Genomic DNA, 21,005 nt, shown 5'->3' with positions numbered 1-21,005 from the left:
TAACATCATTCCTGACAGCTACTGCCTCACAGGGCTGCTCTTGATTCTCTCTGTCCCTATTATTCTTAGCCAGAAGCTCCTTAATGGTTCAGCTGTCTTCCTGGCAAAGGTGCCTCTGGTGTCCTTAGCTGGATCTCATCTCTCCCAAGCAGACACAGATCTGAAAACAGGGGCAGAGAACCCCAGACACCAACTCTCAGGCCAGTTATTTATCTATGCTAGCAGCGTCCTCCTCTCACAGTCTTATCCCCTCACTGGTAGATAGAAGAGGACACCACCTGTGACCTTGATTACCTACAGAGTTCTGCAGTCAGTTTTTATGCAGCCTGTGCTGCCTCTGGCAGTGTCGCTGATACCACGTGGAAGTATAACAAGGGATAGTAGCCATTGAGTTGGACAAGCTTCAGCAGTTCCTCTACAATACCCAGGATTTTGGGCTTTGCAAGGCAGCAAACATCTCTAGATGATGGGTCAGGGACTCCAAGACGTATTTCCTGAACTACAGTTTCTGTCTCTTGAGCTCGTAGTCACATAAGCTTGGTTTGAAATAACTGAAAAGTTGCAGATGTCAGGGAAAAAACCTATGAATGTTATGACTGTAAAAATTAGTATCTTGAAGAGTGCAGAAAGTTGATTGTTACATCTATAAGAAAAACTCATAGGAATGTGCTCATAGGATTTCAGCAAATTGCTACTTTTTAACCAAATCACATTTTCATGGTTGGAGTGTCCAAAAAGTTTATCAGTATTAAGGCCATTCATTGTTAACTGGCAAATTAAAAAAGTATGCACTTTCGTTTTCTTCAGAACATTGTATTGCAGAGAAAAGATACAGTTCTTCAAATTCAGGTTTTAGAAATATGAAGTAATAAAATATTAACTATGTTATATATTATATCAAATATTTATTATTTATCATTTAGCTGATGTATAAATTACCCTAATAGGTATTTAGAATATATGCTATTAGGCTAGCCAACCTCAGCCTAAACATTATTTGGGCCCTTCAAGCTGACAGTGCAGAATGAACATATCTTCAAGTATTGGCCCTGTGTTTTCCACCAATTAATATTGTCTGAAGATTGACTCCTGGGGGACCAGTGACGTGACAAGATCATCTCACACAGGCCATGCATGCCTGGTGTACCTGGAGTCCCTCACAGGTCTTAGGTATCTAGTGCACATTGCAGGCCCAGCTGAGGCTCTGCTAGATGTAGGATTACTGAGTTGTATTCCCTTCTTACATTTCTTAGTTTCCTTTATACCTTAAGCTAAAGGTCGGTGGTGGATTGACCTTTTCTGGCTGTCAGATTCCAATCCGTCCAAGGTCAACCCACTGCTCTTCCTTTAAGCACCAGAATCTGTGTCTTGAGGATTTAGAGATAGGGAGTGGTATGGCCAAATCTTGGACTGATCATCGCCAGAGTGAAATAACTGTGGGGATTCTTTTGTTGCTCTTATGAGGTGAAAGGGCAAGGAGTAGAGATTTACCTTGTGTGTGGCTGTGTGTAAAAAACTGCCTTTCTCAGGATTTTTATGTCACTTTGATTTTAGTGTGGGAAATGTTGGGGATTTTTTGTTAATCTGTATGAAGTTTGTGAAGAACATGTGATGAATATATATTTTATTGACTGTTGTTAAGTAAGTGTTTCACAAAGGTGAGGGTGGAATGCTCTGGGTGCAGGTGTCCAGGTGTTGGCAGTGAGGATCTCCAGTACCTGTGAGGAGAGGCCAGTCCTGCCCTGTGCCAGACACAGCTCCAGACCCACCACAGGGTACAGCCTCCATCAGCAAAGCACGTCAGTTCTTCTGGCAGAGTGGGTTTTGGGAAAGGTAGAATGCTGCCTGACAGTCTAAAGGCTAAACATAGGGGAGAAACCATCCTGTGAACACTGTGGTTCTTGATGAAGGAAGCAGAGAAGGCATTCTAGTCACTGGAGCGAGTTGGGAAGACCACAGTGCAGAAAGAGTTTCCCAGAAACCTGTGCAGGACCTCTTGCCAGGGTAGGTAGATATTTTCAGAAGGAACTGGAGCCTGTGGGGGATCCACGCTGGAGGAGTTCCTGACGTGCCGTGGCTTGTGGTTCTCATGCTGGAGCAGGCAAAACATGTGAGAAGGAGAGAATGACAGAGAGAAAACATTATGGGCTTATCTCTCACTATCCAACTCTATTTTAATTGGCAACAGATTAATTTAATGTTCCCAAAGTCGTGTCTGTTTTTCCTGTAATGAAAATTGGTAAGTGACCTCCCTGTTTTTATCTTCACCCATAATATTTTATATTTCTCCTCATGTTCTGTTGATGAGGAAAAATGAGAGATCAGCTGGGTGGAGGCCAAAGTCAACCATTGCAAGGCCTTAATTTCTTTAGTCAGATATTTGTTTCAGGTGTCTGTAGTTTTTTTAAGTTTTCCCAGCAGGGCAGAAAGCACCTTACCACTGGGAAGTGTTATATCAGTGGTGTTGAAGTAGTGAATGACTGCTATAGGAGTCTTTTTGTGTGTAGATGAACTGGTTTTTGTATAAAGTTTGTCAGGTGTACAATTGTATTCCAACCCAGGTTTGGAACTGATTAAAGTTTAGTTATTAAACTAGAATGTCAGGAATTGATTGTCAATTCATGTTTGAATGTTGTTTTCTTTCTTAAAAGCAAACCAGAGCCTTACAAAAAAATTTTCTTGAATCACATATTAGTAGATTCTCTGTGAAGCTATATGGTGTTCCCTAAGTTTTGTAGGAACTTAGTTACAGTAATTCTAGAGTTGCTTTATTTATCTGTAACCTTTCATTTGCATTAACAAGTGAAATATGTCCTTCCTTGTACAATTAGTGTACTGGGGAACAGGAAATTTATAAGAAGCTTTGTTATAGTAATTGGCTATAGTTATCAACATTTTTGTTGATAGCTTCTTTCAGTTCCTTTTTGTGATTTTGATGTTTGCATCTATCTTTCTCATGCTGTCATTACTTCTTGCTCAGTTTATTTCCTTCATTTCCTGCATTCTCCTGCTAGTGTATTCTAGTGTACCTATGTTATTCTGTATAATCCTCTTCATACCCTCCTGCCCATTACCATTGTGAGCTGCCATAATTTTTGTGACTTAAGGCTCTTAATCCTACTGTTTATCTAATCAATGTCAGTGTTCTCAGAACTGAGCCTGCCAAATGCTCCTCTTCCTGGCAGCTGTGTCTTGGGTTTCCCAGTGTGATTTGAAACTTGCTCTCATTTGTCAGTTTTCTATTCATTTGGCACATCATCCCCCCCTCCATAATGAACAAGCTGATCCATTTTAAGTGAAAACAGCTTTGTTTTTTAATAGCAGTACTGTTTCTGTGAATTCATGTTTCATATTCCTTTAATTTTTCTTTTTTAGATGCTGGATGTCTATGACATTCTTCCTTTTGATAATCCAGATGGTGGCGTTTGGAAACAAGGATTTGATATCACATACAATGAAGATGAATGGGACAGCGAACCACTTCAAGTTTTTGTTGTCCCTCACTCACATAATGATCCAGGTAATATGCTAACTGAATTGATTTGAGGATCAGTAAATATGTTAGATTTAAGGATAGCAAGGCAGTGAAACAGATGTTTGATTTAAGTGCCATTGACTTCCAGTGACAACTGTTATGATAAAAGTTGTATGTCTACTGAATTTATTAACTGGAGCAGAACTTCAGTGTTGAAATTGAAAATTGATGAATTTCTGGTAACACATTCAGTTTATACATTACTGCATTAAATACCATCAGTTCTTATTTAGAGTTTTCGAACTGTCATAGGTATTTAATCCTCAGCCTGTGCTTAAGAAATGTGCTTTTAGAAGATGTGACAATGGCAAATCTGAAGGTTTTGACATTTTCTTCACATTTTTTTGTGCACACCCCCAAGCTATAGTGGTATAATGAAAAGTCAAGATTTAAACAGAAATCTAGATATACCTACATAATTTCATTTCCACCCAAGTGAGTTTACAGTGTAATAAACAAAATGGAGAAGTGTTCCTTTATTTTGGAATGACTTCTTGGTAAAGTTTACCTAGAAGTGAATTATATTGCTACACTGTGGTCCTGGTACATGTACACTGACCATGAGAGGCTGGTAGCACTGGTTGTTGTCATAGAATGCCACAATTTAAGTGATATTAAATTTTAATCTCTAAAACTTAATTTGTATGAAGTACTGTGCATCTGAGTGAAGGTATAAACATAAATGGCTTCTATTTGCACATATATAGCATTTTCAAAAAAATTAATCCTGGAATGTGGAATTACTATATTAATGTCCAGGTATGACAGGTAAATTAATGCAGTATGGATATGGTAAAAATATTTGAGTAAATAATCACAGTATAGACCTAGATCTGCCTATTTATTGAGCTATCTTTGAACCTGTGTCTGTTTATTTCCTCTCTGGTTGTAGCTCTCCTAAAGACTTCCCTCGAAAGAAGCAGCTCTGGCAGATAATGAATCAAAGCAATCCTGAAACAGTATACAGAACTTCTCATTCTCTTGGGTCTGCTAGGATGGGGTGTGGAGTTTATCTGTCTCCCTTTTTTCTGCTGAAGCTGTTGGGATCACATCCTAACTGGTACAGGACTGTTGGCAGTCCACTAGAGGCCAGTGGCCGGGTGCCACATCTGCCATCTGCCCTCCTGGGGTGTCTTTACCTGAGTTGAGCACACACACCCTGGGAACAGTGTAGGCTGAGGTAACTTCTCAGGCACATGAGGTTTAGGAGCTGCAGGGAAATGTCCTGAGGTAAGCTGTGAAGAGATTTGCTGATAACTTCACCAGAGTCTATTCAAGTCATGAGGTACTTTTTCTGCAGGTTCTAGTGATTTCAATGTATGTGAAAGATATTTACCAAGAAATGGGGTCAGGAAAGGTATATTAGCTGCAGAAGCTTCAAATTCTCATTAGATTTTATGTTTTCTCATCTGAAGCTGCTTCCTCTTTAACTTTTCACATAACCAGTTATGCTAGTGAGAATGTGTAGTTCAAAGGCAAAGAAAAGGCCTTGAAACAACTTTGTCTAGGGGGTGGCATCCCTGCCCATGGTGTGGGGCTAGAAATTGCATGGTCCTTTCCAATCCAAGTCACTCTGTGAATCTGTGAAACACAATCAGTAGGGAAGGTGTTGGGTTTAGGTTCCACCTTCTTTTTTGGAGGATGACTGAATGTGCCAGTGCTCTGAAACACTTTGTGGTGCTAAATCTGGGTTAACTGCTTCTGTGTGAATTTAACCATAACCTGCAAACTTGGGATCTTTGTGCTTCTCTCTGCAGTAGCTAAAGTGTTTCTGTTTTGGGAAATGGGATGAGAGTGGGTCTCCTTCAGATGTTTGATCAGTGGTGGCACAATTGCTGTAGTTGCTGGCAGTTGATAAAAATTTGAGCACCTCAGTAGCATGTCCTAATCTTAAACCACGGAGAGAGGTTTGGTTATTTTGTGAGATCATAGCTATCACAGATAGGTGACAATTCTGCCAGGAGCAGATTAAGGAGTGAGCATATAACCTGCTGTGCTGTCAGAGCCCTTATGTTGGCTCTCACCTGCTTCAGCTGTGGTGTTTTGTGGCTGCCTGAAGGGGAGGAGGCAGCTGAAATGCCAAGGGGAGGGCTCCCATCAGGGCTGGCAAGATTGTCAGCCAGCACAGATGGACTTGAAAGATGAGTTTTGGATATGACTGGAGGGAGGGAAAGACACCTCTAGCATCTATTGATCTGTAATGATTTTGGTAATGGCTACTCATTGAATTATTTAAAAATTGAGACTTGTGAGCTTTCTAAAATGTGTGTACCACTATCTCACTGCTGAATGTGGTGCTTACAGACCCAGTATAAGCAGCACTTAAGTGGAATTGAAAGTGACTGAAGTAGATTTTTCTCTTGCTCCACAACCCACATGCAAGTGTATGGGCACAAAGGTCAGAACTAAACACTGCTTTTTAACACTTCATCAATTATCTATGACATTGGTAATTTTGCCTTACTACCACTCACATTAATCACCTTTTATTATTTAAGACAGTCTCCATTTCTCAGGAGGAAATCTATATAGACCTAAGTCAGCGTTAAGATGTAAGAAAACTTAACCATAAAATTTGATGCAGTTGATACTCCATGGAGTTTCATGTACGTTTTCTGTTGACTGGGTATGTCTGGATACGTTTTTCTGGTGACTTCTTCACCTGAACAGAGATTGCTTAAGCTGTTGTCTGACCCACCAAAATAAAAGAAATGGGCAGCTCAAGTTTTTCTTGACATGCTGAATGAGGGAAATTAGAGCTTTATTCCTGGCTTATTTTTTAGTAGTTCTGTGTTTGCAGAAGAGGCACAGTTCCTTTGGAAATCAACAGGACTGTTACAGAAAGGACACTTTTGACTGCTCATCAGTAGAAATTTCCTTTCCATCTTAGCTTTGATGGCAGCAGATTTGATATGTACAAAAGCAGAAATAGATCTTGCACAGGACTTTAAATGTAAGAAGTGTAATTATAATTTTGGTAGTACCTCGCAGATCATGGCAGATTTTACTTTTTGTGAAATGTGCAATCATTCAAGTTGTTAGTTCTGCCTGTGAAATTAAGCCTGACGAATCAAATCATTCTTGTTTTACCTTGAGCAGAGATCTTTTACAAGTTAAGGTATGCTGATGGAGAAGTAAATACAACGTCTTACTTTTTTAATTTCAGTGTATCTTCATCCACCTAAATGATTTTATTTTGGTACATATTTCGCAGGGACAAGAAGCTCATCTAATTCCTTTTGAATCAGAATGAATGTTCTAACACAAGAATGTTTCAGGGGACTTTCTTTCTCTGATCTGACTATGTGAAACAGAAAAATGAGAAACAATCTTATACAGCTTTTAGTTTTAGTTTGAGATTGCCTTACCATTGGGTTTTTCAAGTTTTATTTCACAGTCTTGGCTGTGAGTCATTCATCTTTTTTGAAAAGATACTTTTTGGTGAAATTAGCACTGAACTGTTATGTCAGAAACATCCATAAAATATCAACTTGTATGTCAGTTCTGTATTTTACCTCATAGAATGATGCAATACTTGTAAATTAAGAAAAAAAAGAAAAGATGTGTGTATTTTCTACTTTAAAATAAGGGACTTTTAAAAATGCTGAATCTCCAAAGGAGCTAAGGCCTAATTATTTTCATGTGAAATCATACTTACTAAAATGTAAGTTAAAACTTAGCTTTTGGATTTATTTCTGATATTTGATTATTATTATTGCCTGAGTATGATCGTTCAAACACACATGCACACTGTGCTTAAGTTCTTTAGAGCTCTTCTTTTAGACGTAAGAAGCCATGGCTATGTATCCTTTTGTTTGTTTGTGATTTTTCTTTGTTTGTTTTGTTTATGTTTTAGCTTTTTTTTTTTAATGAAAATCTTTTACTCCTGCATTATGTGGAGCTTGGATGTAATTAAGAACAAGGAAATCCTCACAATTTTTTTTTACTTCCTCAGCTATCAAAACAGTCACTTAACTGTGTCTTCTCACAGGAACTAGTTAGCTGAGAATAAAGCATAAATGTAAAAAAAGAGGAAAAAAAAGTACTGATAATTTTTACTAACTTGGGTGTACATGTTAAAGACCAAGAATTGATGTTCCACTAATAACCAGCAAAAAAAATACTTTTATTTTCTGGAAAAATGTAAAGTGCTAGCTGAAATTTATTGGGCTTTTTTAATACTGACATAAAATAAATAAATTACTCAAGTTGCAAGTGTTGCAGGAAGTGTCACTGGTGGGTGAATTTTAGACTCAGTGAAATTAATTACAATCTCCTGAAAAGTGAATCAGAGATGCAAATGTCTATCAAAAATGCATTAGTCTAATATATACTGGCATAATATTTCAGAAATTCATTAGATGATCTGCCTCCTATTAAAACAGACTTCATCAGAAAGAAGAAATTTTTTTAAAGGCACATTTCCTCTTAAACATTGGAGGGTGACTTGGAGAAGTAAGGAATTTAAAAGTGTATTTTGTTTTATTTCAACACTTATTTTAAACCAAAAGACAAAAATGCAAATGTAAAAAACCACCCCAGGAGTCTTACAGGTATATGTAATCTGTACCTAAATACTTTTGCTAGAAATGGATTTGTGATCCTTGCCGTGATCAAATTGTTCAGTGCTTTTGCTTAATAAAGTTGCTTTTTGAATAATGCTAATTTGTCAGCTTCTGTTTGATTTTGTCCTGAACGTTTCCCTTTTTCTCTACTTCTGTGTCAACCATGCTAAGACACAAGACTGCCTTTCTCTAGGGCAAGGAGCTGATAGAGCTTCAGGAAAGATTTCGAACTTGGAAATGTAGACAGGAATGGTGGCAAATCAGTTAATAAAATGTTTCAGGATTTTTTGCAGAGAAATGAGTTGTGTTGATATTCAGACATGATTCTTAGAGTCTGCTGTCAAGCCAAGTAATTTACATTACAGTGAGGGAAAAAATCGATTAAACAAACAGCTTCATAATGATGGTAAATCTCATGGAGGTGGGGGGGGACGGCAAGTTTCCACACTTTTGAGGACAAGCATGAGAGAGAGAATCAAAAGGCAAGCAGCTCAGCAGTGTGTACCTTCTGTTGTTATCACATAGGCTTGCAGAAAATGAAAGTATCTGGCAAAGTTCTCAATATGTATTAAGTCAAGCCTAGCATAATAATATGAAAGAGAGTCCTAGTTTTTCTCTTGTTTACAGGGTTGTTAAACATTGGAATGGTGGAGTCACCATCCCTGGAGGTTTTAAAGGAAAACTGCATGTAGCACTCAGTGTCATGGTATGATTTATAAGGTGGTGGTTAGAGGTTCGACTTGATGATTTCAGATGTCTTTCACAACCTCACCGATTCTGTGATCTTGTGATTTTTATGTTGACAAAGGGCTTTGTGTACATTTAAACCACCAAGCGTTATTTTGCTGTTAATAGCATATTTAGTTTTGGTAATTGCAGCTTTAAACTATTGCGATTTTTCCATGTGTATACTATCTTTGTATTGAAAGATTCCTCTTTGAAATGCACTGGTAAACCTTTTCTTTCAGCCTAGGAACAAATTCTTGGTTTGTGGATAGGCATAAAATGATCCTGAGTTGAAGATTCTTATGTTGTATTAAGGACTGAGATGTGAAATAATACTCTAGTGAGCAACTGTACATTGTTTTATCCATTATTTTGTTTAGCTTTTTCTTTTAAAATATTTTAATTTTTTTTTTGCATGTTTTCATGCAAAATTGAAGAGTCTCTGTAAGTCATGTGGTTCAGAGCAGCACACTTTAGGAGGGATGTGAAGGCACTGGGATGTACCCAGAGGAGGCCAGTGGAGCTGGTGGAAGGGCTGGAAGGACTGTCCAGTGCAGGACAGCTGGGAGGTCTGGGTTTGTCCTTTCTGGAGAAAAGGAGTCTGAGGAGTGACCTCACTGCTCTGTGCAGCTTCCTGGTGATGTTGTTTCAGAGGCAGTTGGATAATGCTCTTAACAACATTTTTTTTGGTCAATCCAGAAGTGGTAAGGCTGTTGGACTAGATGAACATTATAGGCCTTTTTCAGTGCAGAATGTTCTGTTCAATTCATAAATAGATGTATGGTACTTACATTTCAGAGGGCTATCTGTTGGCTTTCAACTACATCTATGAATTTCCTAGGACTCTCTGGAGTGTATTCAGTTCAGTGTCTTAACCATGTTGCAATATTCCTCAGCTTAGTAAACTGAGTATGTTAAAACAAACCAGTCATTTCATTATAACACTGTTTTTCCTACATCATACTGTATTCTTTTGTCAGCTGCTTTAACATTTAAATCAGTGTTTCAGTTAGGCTGGTGTATTAATGTTTTTAAGAATGTTTCAGAAGAGTAATGTAATGTAAATTTGCTTTTTTTTTCTGCAATATAAAAATATTTTTAAATAGTTTATTATGATGATATTTTTCTGTACAGGAAAATCATAGGGTGGTTTTAATTTATCCTCCTTTAGTTGTGTGCTAGGATGATACTGTCTCTTGCAGAAGAAATTTCTAGTACAAAGCTATAAACTGGTAGTCTAATACATGTGGATATTTTTAATGTAATTATCAGTAAAATATTCCCTTGATTTGGTGAAAAGTGAATGAGAATTGAGAGAGAATAATTTGCTAATTGATCTCAATTCTTTGAGTGGAAGTATCTATTAAAAAAAATCAACCCAAACTGAAGTGGGAGGAGGCCAGAAAGAAATCTGATTACAAAGTCAGATTATTCATCACATTTTTTTCAGCCTTTAAACTATTGCCTAGCAGTTTACTGTCAAGTGTTGTTTTTTTTTTTTTTGTATTAGCTTTTCCATTCCTCTAAAGAAAGTATGTTTTAATTTTATGCTTTAAGTTCGCATATTAACTACCTTGACAAATGCGCTTTCCCCCTTTAAGACAGATTCCCACTTGTCTATCTGTACAGAAACTTCTATCAAAGGTGATGAGTCCTCTAGATGCTAAATAACTGTAAAAGAAAAAAAGAATGACCTAGAACTTTTCCTCTGGAGTGTTACAGTTTTATTTCTTCTTTTGCAAATTAAAAGCAGTATTTTTGCATCTACCTGAGAAGAATGTTTGGGTTTTTGTATTCCTAAAGAAAGTATTATATATCCTTTCTGAGTCAATAGTCAGACTTTATTTAGTTATAAAGTCTTTTTTAAACTAAATTTGAGAATTATTTTTCAGGTATCTTCCTTGAAACAATATAATGTCATTGCATAGCAGCCTAATCCTGTATCCTGTAAGCTGACTGGCACTGTTAGAAAGGCAGTGGCTCTGCAGAACTGAATTGGTAAATCAGAATGGAATTACTAGTGTAATATTTGTCTGGAGTGCTGTCTTCACATAGTGTGGAAGCTTTCACAAAATCTTAAAATGGACGTACGTGACAAAAGCTGGTAGGAGTAGGAATGTGACATTTTAGAGTAAGTAATAACAGACTTAATTTTTTCAGCTATAGTTACAGAAGAAAGATGCATATACTTTCTGATGCAAGGTATTATGAAGAGGTTAAAAAATTTTATGTAAGACTGTAAAGTCTGAAAATGTGATTAAAATTTCTGTTTCTTTTGCATCTCACTGAAGCACGGTTATTTGAGTCCATGTATTCTGTTGATGAAATTTTCTACTATGCAAAACATAGAAAAATGAGGAAGTGAAAAGTCTAATATTTCCATGTGTTTATACAATTAGAAGATAAAACTTGTAATATTTTTTAAAAAGAAACTCCTTGGAAATTCAGCACTTCAAGCTGTCCACTACAGGTAAAGCTTTTTAAGAACAGTGTTTACTTAGCTTTTTTTGGGTAGTGAGAAGGAGCAGGTTGTTTCAGGGACTGTTCTCTAAAAGAGACTAAGAAGCCAGTTCTCTAAACAGGCTTCAATTATATTTTCTTTTTCCTAGGTTGGCTGAAGACATTTGATGATTACTTCAGAGATCAGACACAGCATATTTTAAATAACATGGTTATAAAACTGCAAGAAGACAACCGAAGGAAATTTATATGGTCTGAGATTTCCTACTTTTCAAAATGGTGGGATGGAATAGACAGCCAAAAAAGAGATGCTGTTAAAAGGTTTGAGTACTGAACTTTTCTTCTGTGTATCTTGTTTTGAGATTTTGTGCAATTGACCACACTGTAAACTTGAGATTTCATTTGTGATGTGGAATTACTAGAAAAACCAACTAACTGCTTCAGTTCTTACTTTTTGGGCTTGGTTTGGTTTTCTCCCATTTGCAAAATAGGAATCTGCTTAGGGAAGTGGAGACAAATTACTGAGTTGCCTAAAAATTTGACTGAAAGTTCCCAAGTACAACCATGAATATGTCATTCAAATTGTAAGGGAGTAGCAAATAAGATCTTTATTTGAAATCACACTAAGGAATTTGCAATAAAATAAAAAAAATCTTTCATACTAGCTATTTATATATGGTATTTTTTTCCTTGTAACACACATGAAGATTTTATGTGATTTTTATTTGAGTAAAAATTTGTGAGTTTCTTTCTGTTAAAGTACAAAGGGTTTTTATAAACATGCATCTGCTTTAGTGGTAAAGTAATATGCACTCAACACCCTTGCTCTTAGTGACTTTTGAAATCACAAGTCAAAATGGAATATAAAAGTATAAGGTTTGTCTAGGCATTGAGATAAGGAGGATAAACTTGCAGTATGGATCTAGTTTGGAGTTTTCAAAAATTGGGGATTTCTTTTTTCTTATTTTTGCTTGGCTTTTTTTCTTATTTTTTACTTGACAGTTCTTAGCTCATCCTTGTGATAACCTCCTTCTCGTGCCCCTTTTTGAGATGCATGTGTTGCAGTGTGCATTAAGTCTGTGAGACCTTCGCAGACTTAAAGGTTAGGTAAAGGTGGAAATTTTTGGATCTGGACAAAAAAGCTACTTATTAAAAAAATTATGTGTGGTGGGTGAGTATTATAGCATTGCTGTGTGTTTTTTTCACATAAAAATATCTCTTGGAACACAGAAAAACAGTAAATGACAGTCACTAGGGAACTATGTCCTCTCTTCAGACAAGTCAGGTATTGGTTAAGCTGCACTTGAGACTGGAGAAGACTTGGAGAAGGTGCACTTGAGATTATTTTTGTGGCATGATTTTCATTAATCTTGTGGGTACCATCTGCGATGGGACTAAGTTTTGATGATTTCACCGTGTTTTTTTTTCTTGAATTCATTAAACATTTCCATGCTGGTGAACAGTGTAGGCGCTGAAACTGTAGGGACAGCCTGTGGTCTTCATGTTCACTGAAAATGTAGAGACTGGGTCATCTTGTGACCTGTTTCAAGAAGACATTTTGATGACTGAGGTGTTCTGAAGCATTTGTAAATGCAATAAACTTCCAAGGTCTATCAGCTCTCTTAAACTCTAAAAAGAATATTAGATCAAAGGTGGGGAGATATTAAGGGAGATAGATATTTCAAGCATCACTTGAAATGTGCAGTGTCTAAGTATCTTGCTCAGTTGGCCTTCAGTGCTGTGGTACATTTGTTTTATTTTTGTAATCTGTGCAGGAAACAGCTTTCTTCCTGGTTTTTAAAAAAATCTAATATAGCACATGCTATGTTAGGTTTTCTTTGCAGAAGGACATTAAATGCTTCACTGTTCAGCAGTTCATTTTTTCCCTGTTTGATTAAAGAAATATAGCCCAGTGATGGAAGTAGCAAAAACAATTTAGATTTTGGAATCACATTGCTGGTGATTGCCTGTTGAGTATAAAGCAATTGATTTTAAGAACGTGTTTTCATATGGAAGATTCTGAATATGATTTATGTATTTTTCAGGTTAATAAAAGATGGACAATTTGAAATAGTAACAGGAGGATGGGTCATGCCTGATGAAGCTTCTTCTCATTATTTTGCTTTAATTGACCAGCTGATAGAAGGACACCAGTGGCTAGAAAAGAACCTTGGTATGTACATGAATCCAAAATTTAACTATATTAATACAATAAGTCAGTAAGAAAATACTTTGTTAAATTTCTGAGGTACTTAGAAGTCCCTTTTTACTCAGCTTTACAGGAAGCTGTTGGATCAAGTCTGGTATTTGTTATTCATGTTTGCAGATAAAAGTTCTTGGACAAAGTGTATTTGAACAATTTTATGCCACAGCATTTTGTCTTGATCAATGTAAGACATGCATATAATATTGTCATAACAAAATACTAAGACTAAATTATGCTGAATTTTAGATCCCATGTCTGGTCCAAACAGGATTTAATTGCCCTTTCTGTCTTTTGAATATCATGACAAAATTCTTAAAATGACTTTAAAATTGATACTGCTTTCATGTGTTTGGATCTGTTCTGCTTGCTCTGTGTTCATAATTCATTATGTGTTCAGATTCTCTTCTGTAAGGCTTAAAAAAAAAATATATATATATATGTATATGTGTGTGTGTAGCAGCAATAATAGTTGTAGTTATAGAGCCTAAACCCATAGTAATGTTAGAATGGAGAAATTACTGACTGCAGTTACATTGGCTGTACTGTTTTGCTTCCTTTGGGATGTTCTTTTGTTTAGTTCCATAAGAGGAGAGAAACCTTTTTATATAGAAAATATTTGCACAGTGATTTTAATAAATGACATTATTTCACCCAATTAACTGAAATTATTTTGGAAAGCTGTTTCACTGTTGTTCTTAGATTGCAATTTCCATAAACACAGCTTGACATAATTGGAGGGGGAAGGGAAGAGCTAATAAAAGGGTAATGCATTCCTTACTGTGTTTTTTTTCGGAAAGACAGTAAAAAGTGCCAAAGGAGCCATGTTGATGAATTAACAAGAATTAGATTTGGTTTCTTTATTTACTAGCATGAAGTTCAATGAAAAGGGAGTATTAATAAACAGGATTCTATTGATCAACAAACTAATAAATTAAAAAAAAATATTTCCGAAGCCAAAAAAAGATTAACATTATTTGAATAACAGTGAAATTTCAACAAGCTGTTGCATTTATTTATCCACATTGACATCCATTCATTTTCTTTCAACTTTCTTTTTTAATTGTAGTATCTGTAAACTACTTTAAGTGAAAGAGGATGTGTAGCAGTTAATGATTCCAAATAAAGATGTTTGATGGAAATTTGAAACAGCATAGCAACAAATACTATTTTAAAGTTTTTCATTTTTTTAGAATGCCTTACTTAAAAGATATTTTGTTTCTTTGTTTGTTTAACTGTTCAATTCTAGTTTTTAATTCCAGGGTTCTGCAGAAAGTTTAACACTTCACTGGGTATATAACGTTGGAAATGTTATCTTTAGTACTCTCATTTGAATTATTGGAATAATTTTCTTTGAGTGAAAATTAAAGCTTTTTACTTTTGTCAACAGGAGTAAAACCAAAGTCTGGATGGGCAATTGATCCATTTGGGCATTCACCAACGATGGCCTACCTTCTGAAACGCACAGGATTTTCCAAAATGCTTATACAGAGAGTTCATTATTCAGTTAAAAAACATTTTGCAACACAAAAGACACTGGAATTTTTTTGGAGACAGAACTGGGGTATGTGTTTTTTCCTTTATGTCAATTTATTTTGTTAATTTACACAGCTAAAATATGAAGGGAACTTGTATATGTACTGTGGATATATTTACAGACAAGAATTCGCAGAGTTTGTCTAGACCTGACAATTTTAAACTTGCAATTCTGTTTAAAAAAAAGCCTTTCATCTAGCTTAAATTGATGAGTTTTTTTTTTTATTCCCCTCCCTTCTATGAATAACAGAAGGGGAAATGAGAGTATTTGTGAGTTAGGAAAGGCACTAAATGTAAAGCTGATATCATTGCCAGTGTTCCTCTGATCTTCCTTTCTTTACACTTTTTGCTTTTACCTTCTCTCGTTTTTTTCATTCTCTCATATTCCTTACAAAAGTAAAAGGGGTGAAAAATTCTTTTGCTTGTTTTTACTTTTCTTCTTCCTCCTACTCTTTTATTTCCTACTATGTGGAAATAAAGTGTAGGAGGAGGAACATTTCAACTAATTCAAATACTGTGCTAATGAGGCAGTGACAGGAGAGTGATTGACTTTGGGTTTGTTTTTTTCTATGTTTTGTTTTAATGTTTGTTTTTTTTAAGCTGTAGTTTTAATCCGCTCAAAGTTTAAAATATGTTTATTATTATTGTGTTTTATTACATCTAAAATTCTGAAAATCACAATTTTATCTGGGTAAAACACACCTAACATTTGTTCCTGTCTTTCCCAATCAATTGGGGCTTCACTAGAACATTCCAATCTTGGCTGTATCTGTTTATACTTATGAGGTACATACAAAAATAGACTCCAGCTATGGCTATTCAAAATAAGAAATTGTCTTGGTGTGGTAGCTTTCTAGTACAATCCTTGGACTGAGAACATGGGAGTGATTTACTTTTGGCAAATCTGAAAGGGTTTATTTTAAAGTTTTACTCTATTTAATTCCAGATTTGGGATCCAGTACAGATATTCTTTGTCATATGATGCCTTTCTATAGCTATGATATTCCTCATACTTGTGGTCCGGATCCAAAAATCTGCTGCCAGTTTGATTTCAAACGACTTCCTGGAGGAAGAATAAGTTGCCCTTGGAGAGTCCCACCAGAAGCCATTCATGCTGGAAATGTTCAACACAGGTACAGTTTTTACATACTCCTCAAGGGAACAACCTTAAAAAAATGTAATTATGCTGGCCAAAGATGACGTCTGGCATAGCCTGGTGAATTTAGTTCTGTTGTGATTCAACCCCAGTTTGTAGCTCAGCTCCTCTCAGCTCACTGCTGCCCTGGTGGGGCGGGGAAGAGAAATCAGGAGGGTAAAATGAGGTAACTCATGGGTTGAGACGAAATAAATCCAAGCCAAGCACAAAAGGCTCTTACTCCCAGTAAAACACCTCACGAGGGCAATTAGTTCCTTTGTTGTCTTCTTTTTCTAGTAAATTGCTGAAGCGAAACTTTTTAGCTTCTGTCCAATCAGCCATCCTTAAGTTTGAGGTGAAATCCTCAAAGTTCTGTGAGGTGTCTTTTTGTCTCTCTTAATTGAGGAGAGAAACTACTAAGCTTTTTTCCTTTTTAAGGAGACAAAAGATAATATTGTCACTGTCAACAGGAGACACATTCCTACAGTTGGGATGCAGAGAGGCCTTGGCGGTGTGCAAGCCCAGCTCAGAAATAACAAAATCATCTCTCAGTTGCCAGCTCTGTCATCAGAGCAAATCCAGATCATAGCACCATACTGGCCCCTGTGACTCTACCCCAGCCAAAACCAGAACAGGCTTTTAAAATAAGCTTGTTATGGGTAAACAATACCTCTTACATAACCTAGTGTTTGCTTCTTAGTTGGGAACATAACTGTCAGTGAAACTAGAGGAAAAGTTATACTTAAAGAAGGATTATTTTTAAACATTTTCAGTTCATGATACATGAGTCCATCTCTAAATGACAGTCAGAACACAGTCATCTGGTTGGATTTGTGTTACTGATTTACTGTGTTTTTTGTGACTTTTATGAACAGTGATCTGTCCCTTGCAAGTGAAACACTTCAGGGGCAGCACGATGTAGTGTGCTGTAACTACAAATAGTGGGATATTTCCTGTGGGATATCCTTGAAAAACTTGGCATCCTGTTGCCTAAGTTTCCTGAAGTATAAACCTTAAGTTAATCTGATTCCTGGTTTTTTGTACCCAGGATGAAAATTCCTGTTCTTTGTGCCCAGGGCGGAAATTACTATTAACCTCAGTTTTACTTTTCACACAGAAACACTGAGTTGTTTTGCCACAGTTAAGAATTAAATTTACACTTCTACAAAACTGCTTCTCAGTTTTGGGTGATGGAGTGCGGGGTGGAGGTAGGGAGTTGGGGAGGGAGAGTAAAGGAAGAAAGAAAAGGAAGTGAGTTAAACTGCCAAAGGTGTTTCCATAAAATAGTTGTATTCTATGGTCCTATTGCTGTCTTCAGGCTTCACACTACATCAGGTTTCCAGAGGTAAAAGTTGAGGCAGCTGTTTATAATTAGTGCAAATTGCTGAGTGTAACCATTGTATTAAGGAGAGCAGGGTGACTTTTTGGTCCTTGGTGCTGAAGTTTTAAAATGATGATGTGATTGGGTTGCACTGCTTGTCTACATGTCAAGTACGAATCATTTTTTTTCTGAGTATAAATTCTGACAAGCGTCATGAAAACTTCACTTAAACAAAATTCAGTTACAAAATATTACTGAAGATAAAACCAAAATTAAACAGAATACCTTGCAACTGCTGTATTTAAAGGTAGAAATTGGAATGATGACAGGAAAAAGGGAGTTTTGATAAAGTGGAGAAAAGAAAGATGATGGTGACAGGAGAAAAGTAAAAAAATTGTTACACACCCAGTGCCTATTGCATGTGAATGAATATTCATATGGCATTACATCAAAGTTTTAAAAAATAAAAATCTTGACTGTATGTGTCAATCAGCTGAGACAAATATTTCCAGAAGAGCAACAGCTTGTATGACAAATACCTGAAACACAGAGGCTATAAATATAATTTAGAGTGTCTGCTTGAAATAGTCTTTTTAAAGGTCTTGGTTTTAATTATTCTTAATCCCTGCATTTCCTAGATGCAACCTTTGCATAGCAATCCAAATTAGATCTTGTAAAAGAAATGGGTTTTCACATGTCAAATGATGTTTAAGAATAAGATAAATGAGGCAGGGATGTAGTGAACATATGATCAAGTTGAAGGGATTATCGTCTCAATATGGCTCTGAAACTTAATATTTTGCATCAGCCTTTTCTAGACAAAAGCAGTTTTGGTGTCTAACAGGGAGTTGAAACACCAGTATGCTGTATGATACCTATGGGAAGAGTAAAACTAACACCTGGTCTTTGAGTTGGAAGCCTGGATTATTGACATTTGGAGCACTCGAACCACACTTTTAGTGTCCAGTTTCAAATAAACCAAATAAAGCAAAGGAAGTAATGTTTTGATGGGGAATGCTAGAACATGCTATGTGTGTTTTTTGAAAAAGCTGGAATACTGTAGACAACCAAAAACATTATTGATCTGACCTCTATAATAGCATGTTTCACAGTTGTTACGATGAGGAAATGAATGAGTTCCAGAACTAAAAAGTCTATCTTTACATAATAATTTTTCCAAGGTTATAGGTTTGCAGCACTCTGATTAATCTGCCTCTTATCTCTGATTGCTTTAAGACTAGAAAAATACAGGACATTCATGGGTTGGAAAAAAAGCTGATTGATTTAGAGACCAGGTTGAGATCACTGACCTTTTTCAGGCCAGAACAAAAGTAATAAAACTCAGATCTTGAATACTCAGCTGGGACTGTTGCTTTTGATTTCAATACTATTTTGGCCTTATATATATATTAAAGAGATTCTGAGTTAAAAACTTGAGGCTAGTAGTTGGATTTTTCATTGCCTTGCCACTTAAGTTGTGACCTGGTAAGAAGGAATGAAGCAGCAACCTAATTGAAAACCTGTATTTGTTTAATTACACTTCATAACATCTTAGGTTATAAAGACTACTACTGCATTTTGCACTTGCCCTGATTTGCAGCTGCATCCTTATCCATATGTTTGAATGCTGAAGTGTGAAGTTTTTTACACTAGGAAGAAAAAGCAGCTGTTGGTTGTTGTTGTTTTTGTTTGTTTGTCTGGCTTTTTTTTGGTTTCTTTTGTTTTTGTTTTTTTTTTCTGGGCTATTTGCTTTTTTTTCCTTGAATGGAAATGAGTTGTTAGCAGAAGCACAGTTTGTTTCAGCGCCTCTCTCTCTCTCCCCCAAACATGAAATAGGAGAGAATCTTTGCTGCAAGTTATGGGCTCCAGAGAAGTAGAGAGTGGAGTTTCCTCTTCACCAGCTACTGTTCAAAAGCCCAGTTTTGCCCTTCAGCTTTTTTATCTTTATGGTTGCATTGTATGGTCACGTGGTGGTTAATGTTTGTGATTGCCTACCTCAGGTGGCTATTGCTCCTCTTCCTTTGGCATAGGAAGGGTCAAAACTAGCCATTTTTATTGTTTTGGTACTTATTTACTCAAATACTTGTTCTTTTGCATTAAAAGAAGTTGTGGTACAAAAAGATATTCTTTATTTGTGAAGGTCTCAAGCATTCAGTGATAATCTGAAAGCTTGAAAACAAAGAGTTTGTCATGGCTGATCTCCTGTGTGGTTTTCAGATTTTGATTCAGGTAGGCAGGATAAACATATCAAAATGTACCTAGTTCTGTTTAATGGGGGAACAATAAAGGGGAAAAAATTGATGGGAGTCAGTGGAAGCTTTTTTTTTCTCCAGAGGTATTTTTTGTCTTCACTGTGCTCTGTCTGGACTTTTCTGCAGGCATTTTCACACTCCTCTATGAATTAATGATTTAGGAAGTTGTTTGAGAGAAACATAGAAGGACATACCTAAATGATGTTCTTTGATATTTTTGCAATTGAGGGTGGTTTGCAATTGAGGAAAATCTTGCTGTTCCCTTAAAAACATATAATAATCCCACAGTTATCAGTACTTTAGGAAAGGGAAGGCGGCACTACTGATGAATTTTGCTGGATATTTGGAAGGAAACCTGAGGAGGGCTTTGAGGAGAGATGTCAAAGTCAAATATCCTGTTTTCCGTAACCTGTATTGAATCAAGAGATTCAACACTAAAGTATGTTTTCAACCATAGCCTATATGTGGAAAATTTTATTTAGACTGGCTCCTTAGAAGGAAGCATTGCCAAGTCTTGTGTTGTGCCACTTGTTCTGGTAGCTGTGTGGTGAGAAAATTTCTGTGTTTAAATCTTACAACCTGTTGAAAGTCATGGAAAGTATTGTGTGGAAATCTGAACTATTAATCCACTAATAGACAGGGGACACAGGGAAGCCACTAGGTGGGTAAATTCTAGTCTCGTTAGAACTTTGTAGATCCTTAATTAAAGTTAATATTGTGGTCCCTTTCCCCCTCCAGAACACAGTCAGACCTTGTGTTTATGCAGTACTTCTGTAATCAGATAAATAAGTAAGCTCTGACATGCTTCTAAAGAAAAAGGGCTTTCAAATATATTGGACTAGAAATTCTGCATTATTGTTTAAATAGCAATTCTTCAAGAGTGTCAGCTGAAAGGTGATTTTGCTACATCATCTATTAAAAGACATGAAGAAACAAAAGAACCTCATTAGAATCTAAATTTTCTGGTATTTTGTGTTTAAATCCTTGGAATTTGTATTTCTGTTTTCTTAAATAGGTTACTGTGGTTTTTATTTCCTATGAGAATTATTTACAAAATTTTGATTGGAGGGTATCAGCATCTGAAGATGCTGATAATAATTGTGGCTTGGAGGGGGAGGGTTGAAAATGAACCTTTTCAGTAACCAGTACTAGGCCTGTGATTCTTAATATATTGTTGCTGTGGAACTGATAGTTTACCCATCCTAGACTTATTAGGTGCAAAGATATAATTTTGCAGTTTTTTCTGTCTGTGCATGTGTGAGTATTTTGTTT

At 36.3% G+C, this 21,005-nt stretch overlaps 1 protein-coding gene across 1 annotated transcript in view; it reads left to right on the top strand.

The window, feature by feature from the left end:
* Positions 1 to 21,005, top strand: part of MAN2A1 (mannosidase alpha class 2A member 1) — a 106,472-nt gene that overhangs the window by 16,968 nt on the left and 68,499 nt on the right. The window contains exons 3-7 of the mRNA XM_030236725.2: positions 3,376 to 3,520; positions 11,436 to 11,607; positions 13,332 to 13,459; positions 14,880 to 15,053; positions 15,972 to 16,158. Coding sequence (XP_030092585.1) covers positions 3,376 to 3,520; positions 11,436 to 11,607; positions 13,332 to 13,459; positions 14,880 to 15,053; positions 15,972 to 16,158 — 806 coding nt within the window. The remainder of the gene's footprint in view (positions 1 to 3,375; positions 3,521 to 11,435; positions 11,608 to 13,331; positions 13,460 to 14,879; positions 15,054 to 15,971; positions 16,159 to 21,005) is intronic.

Source organism: Serinus canaria, chromosome Z, assembly GCF_022539315.1.
Source record: "Serinus canaria isolate serCan28SL12 chromosome Z, serCan2020, whole genome shotgun sequence".
In the NCBI taxonomy this organism is placed as follows: Eukaryota; Metazoa; Chordata; class Aves; order Passeriformes; family Fringillidae; genus Serinus; species Serinus canaria.
Note: the sequence above shows the minus strand (reverse complement) of the source record. Positions and strands in the feature narration are given on the sequence as shown.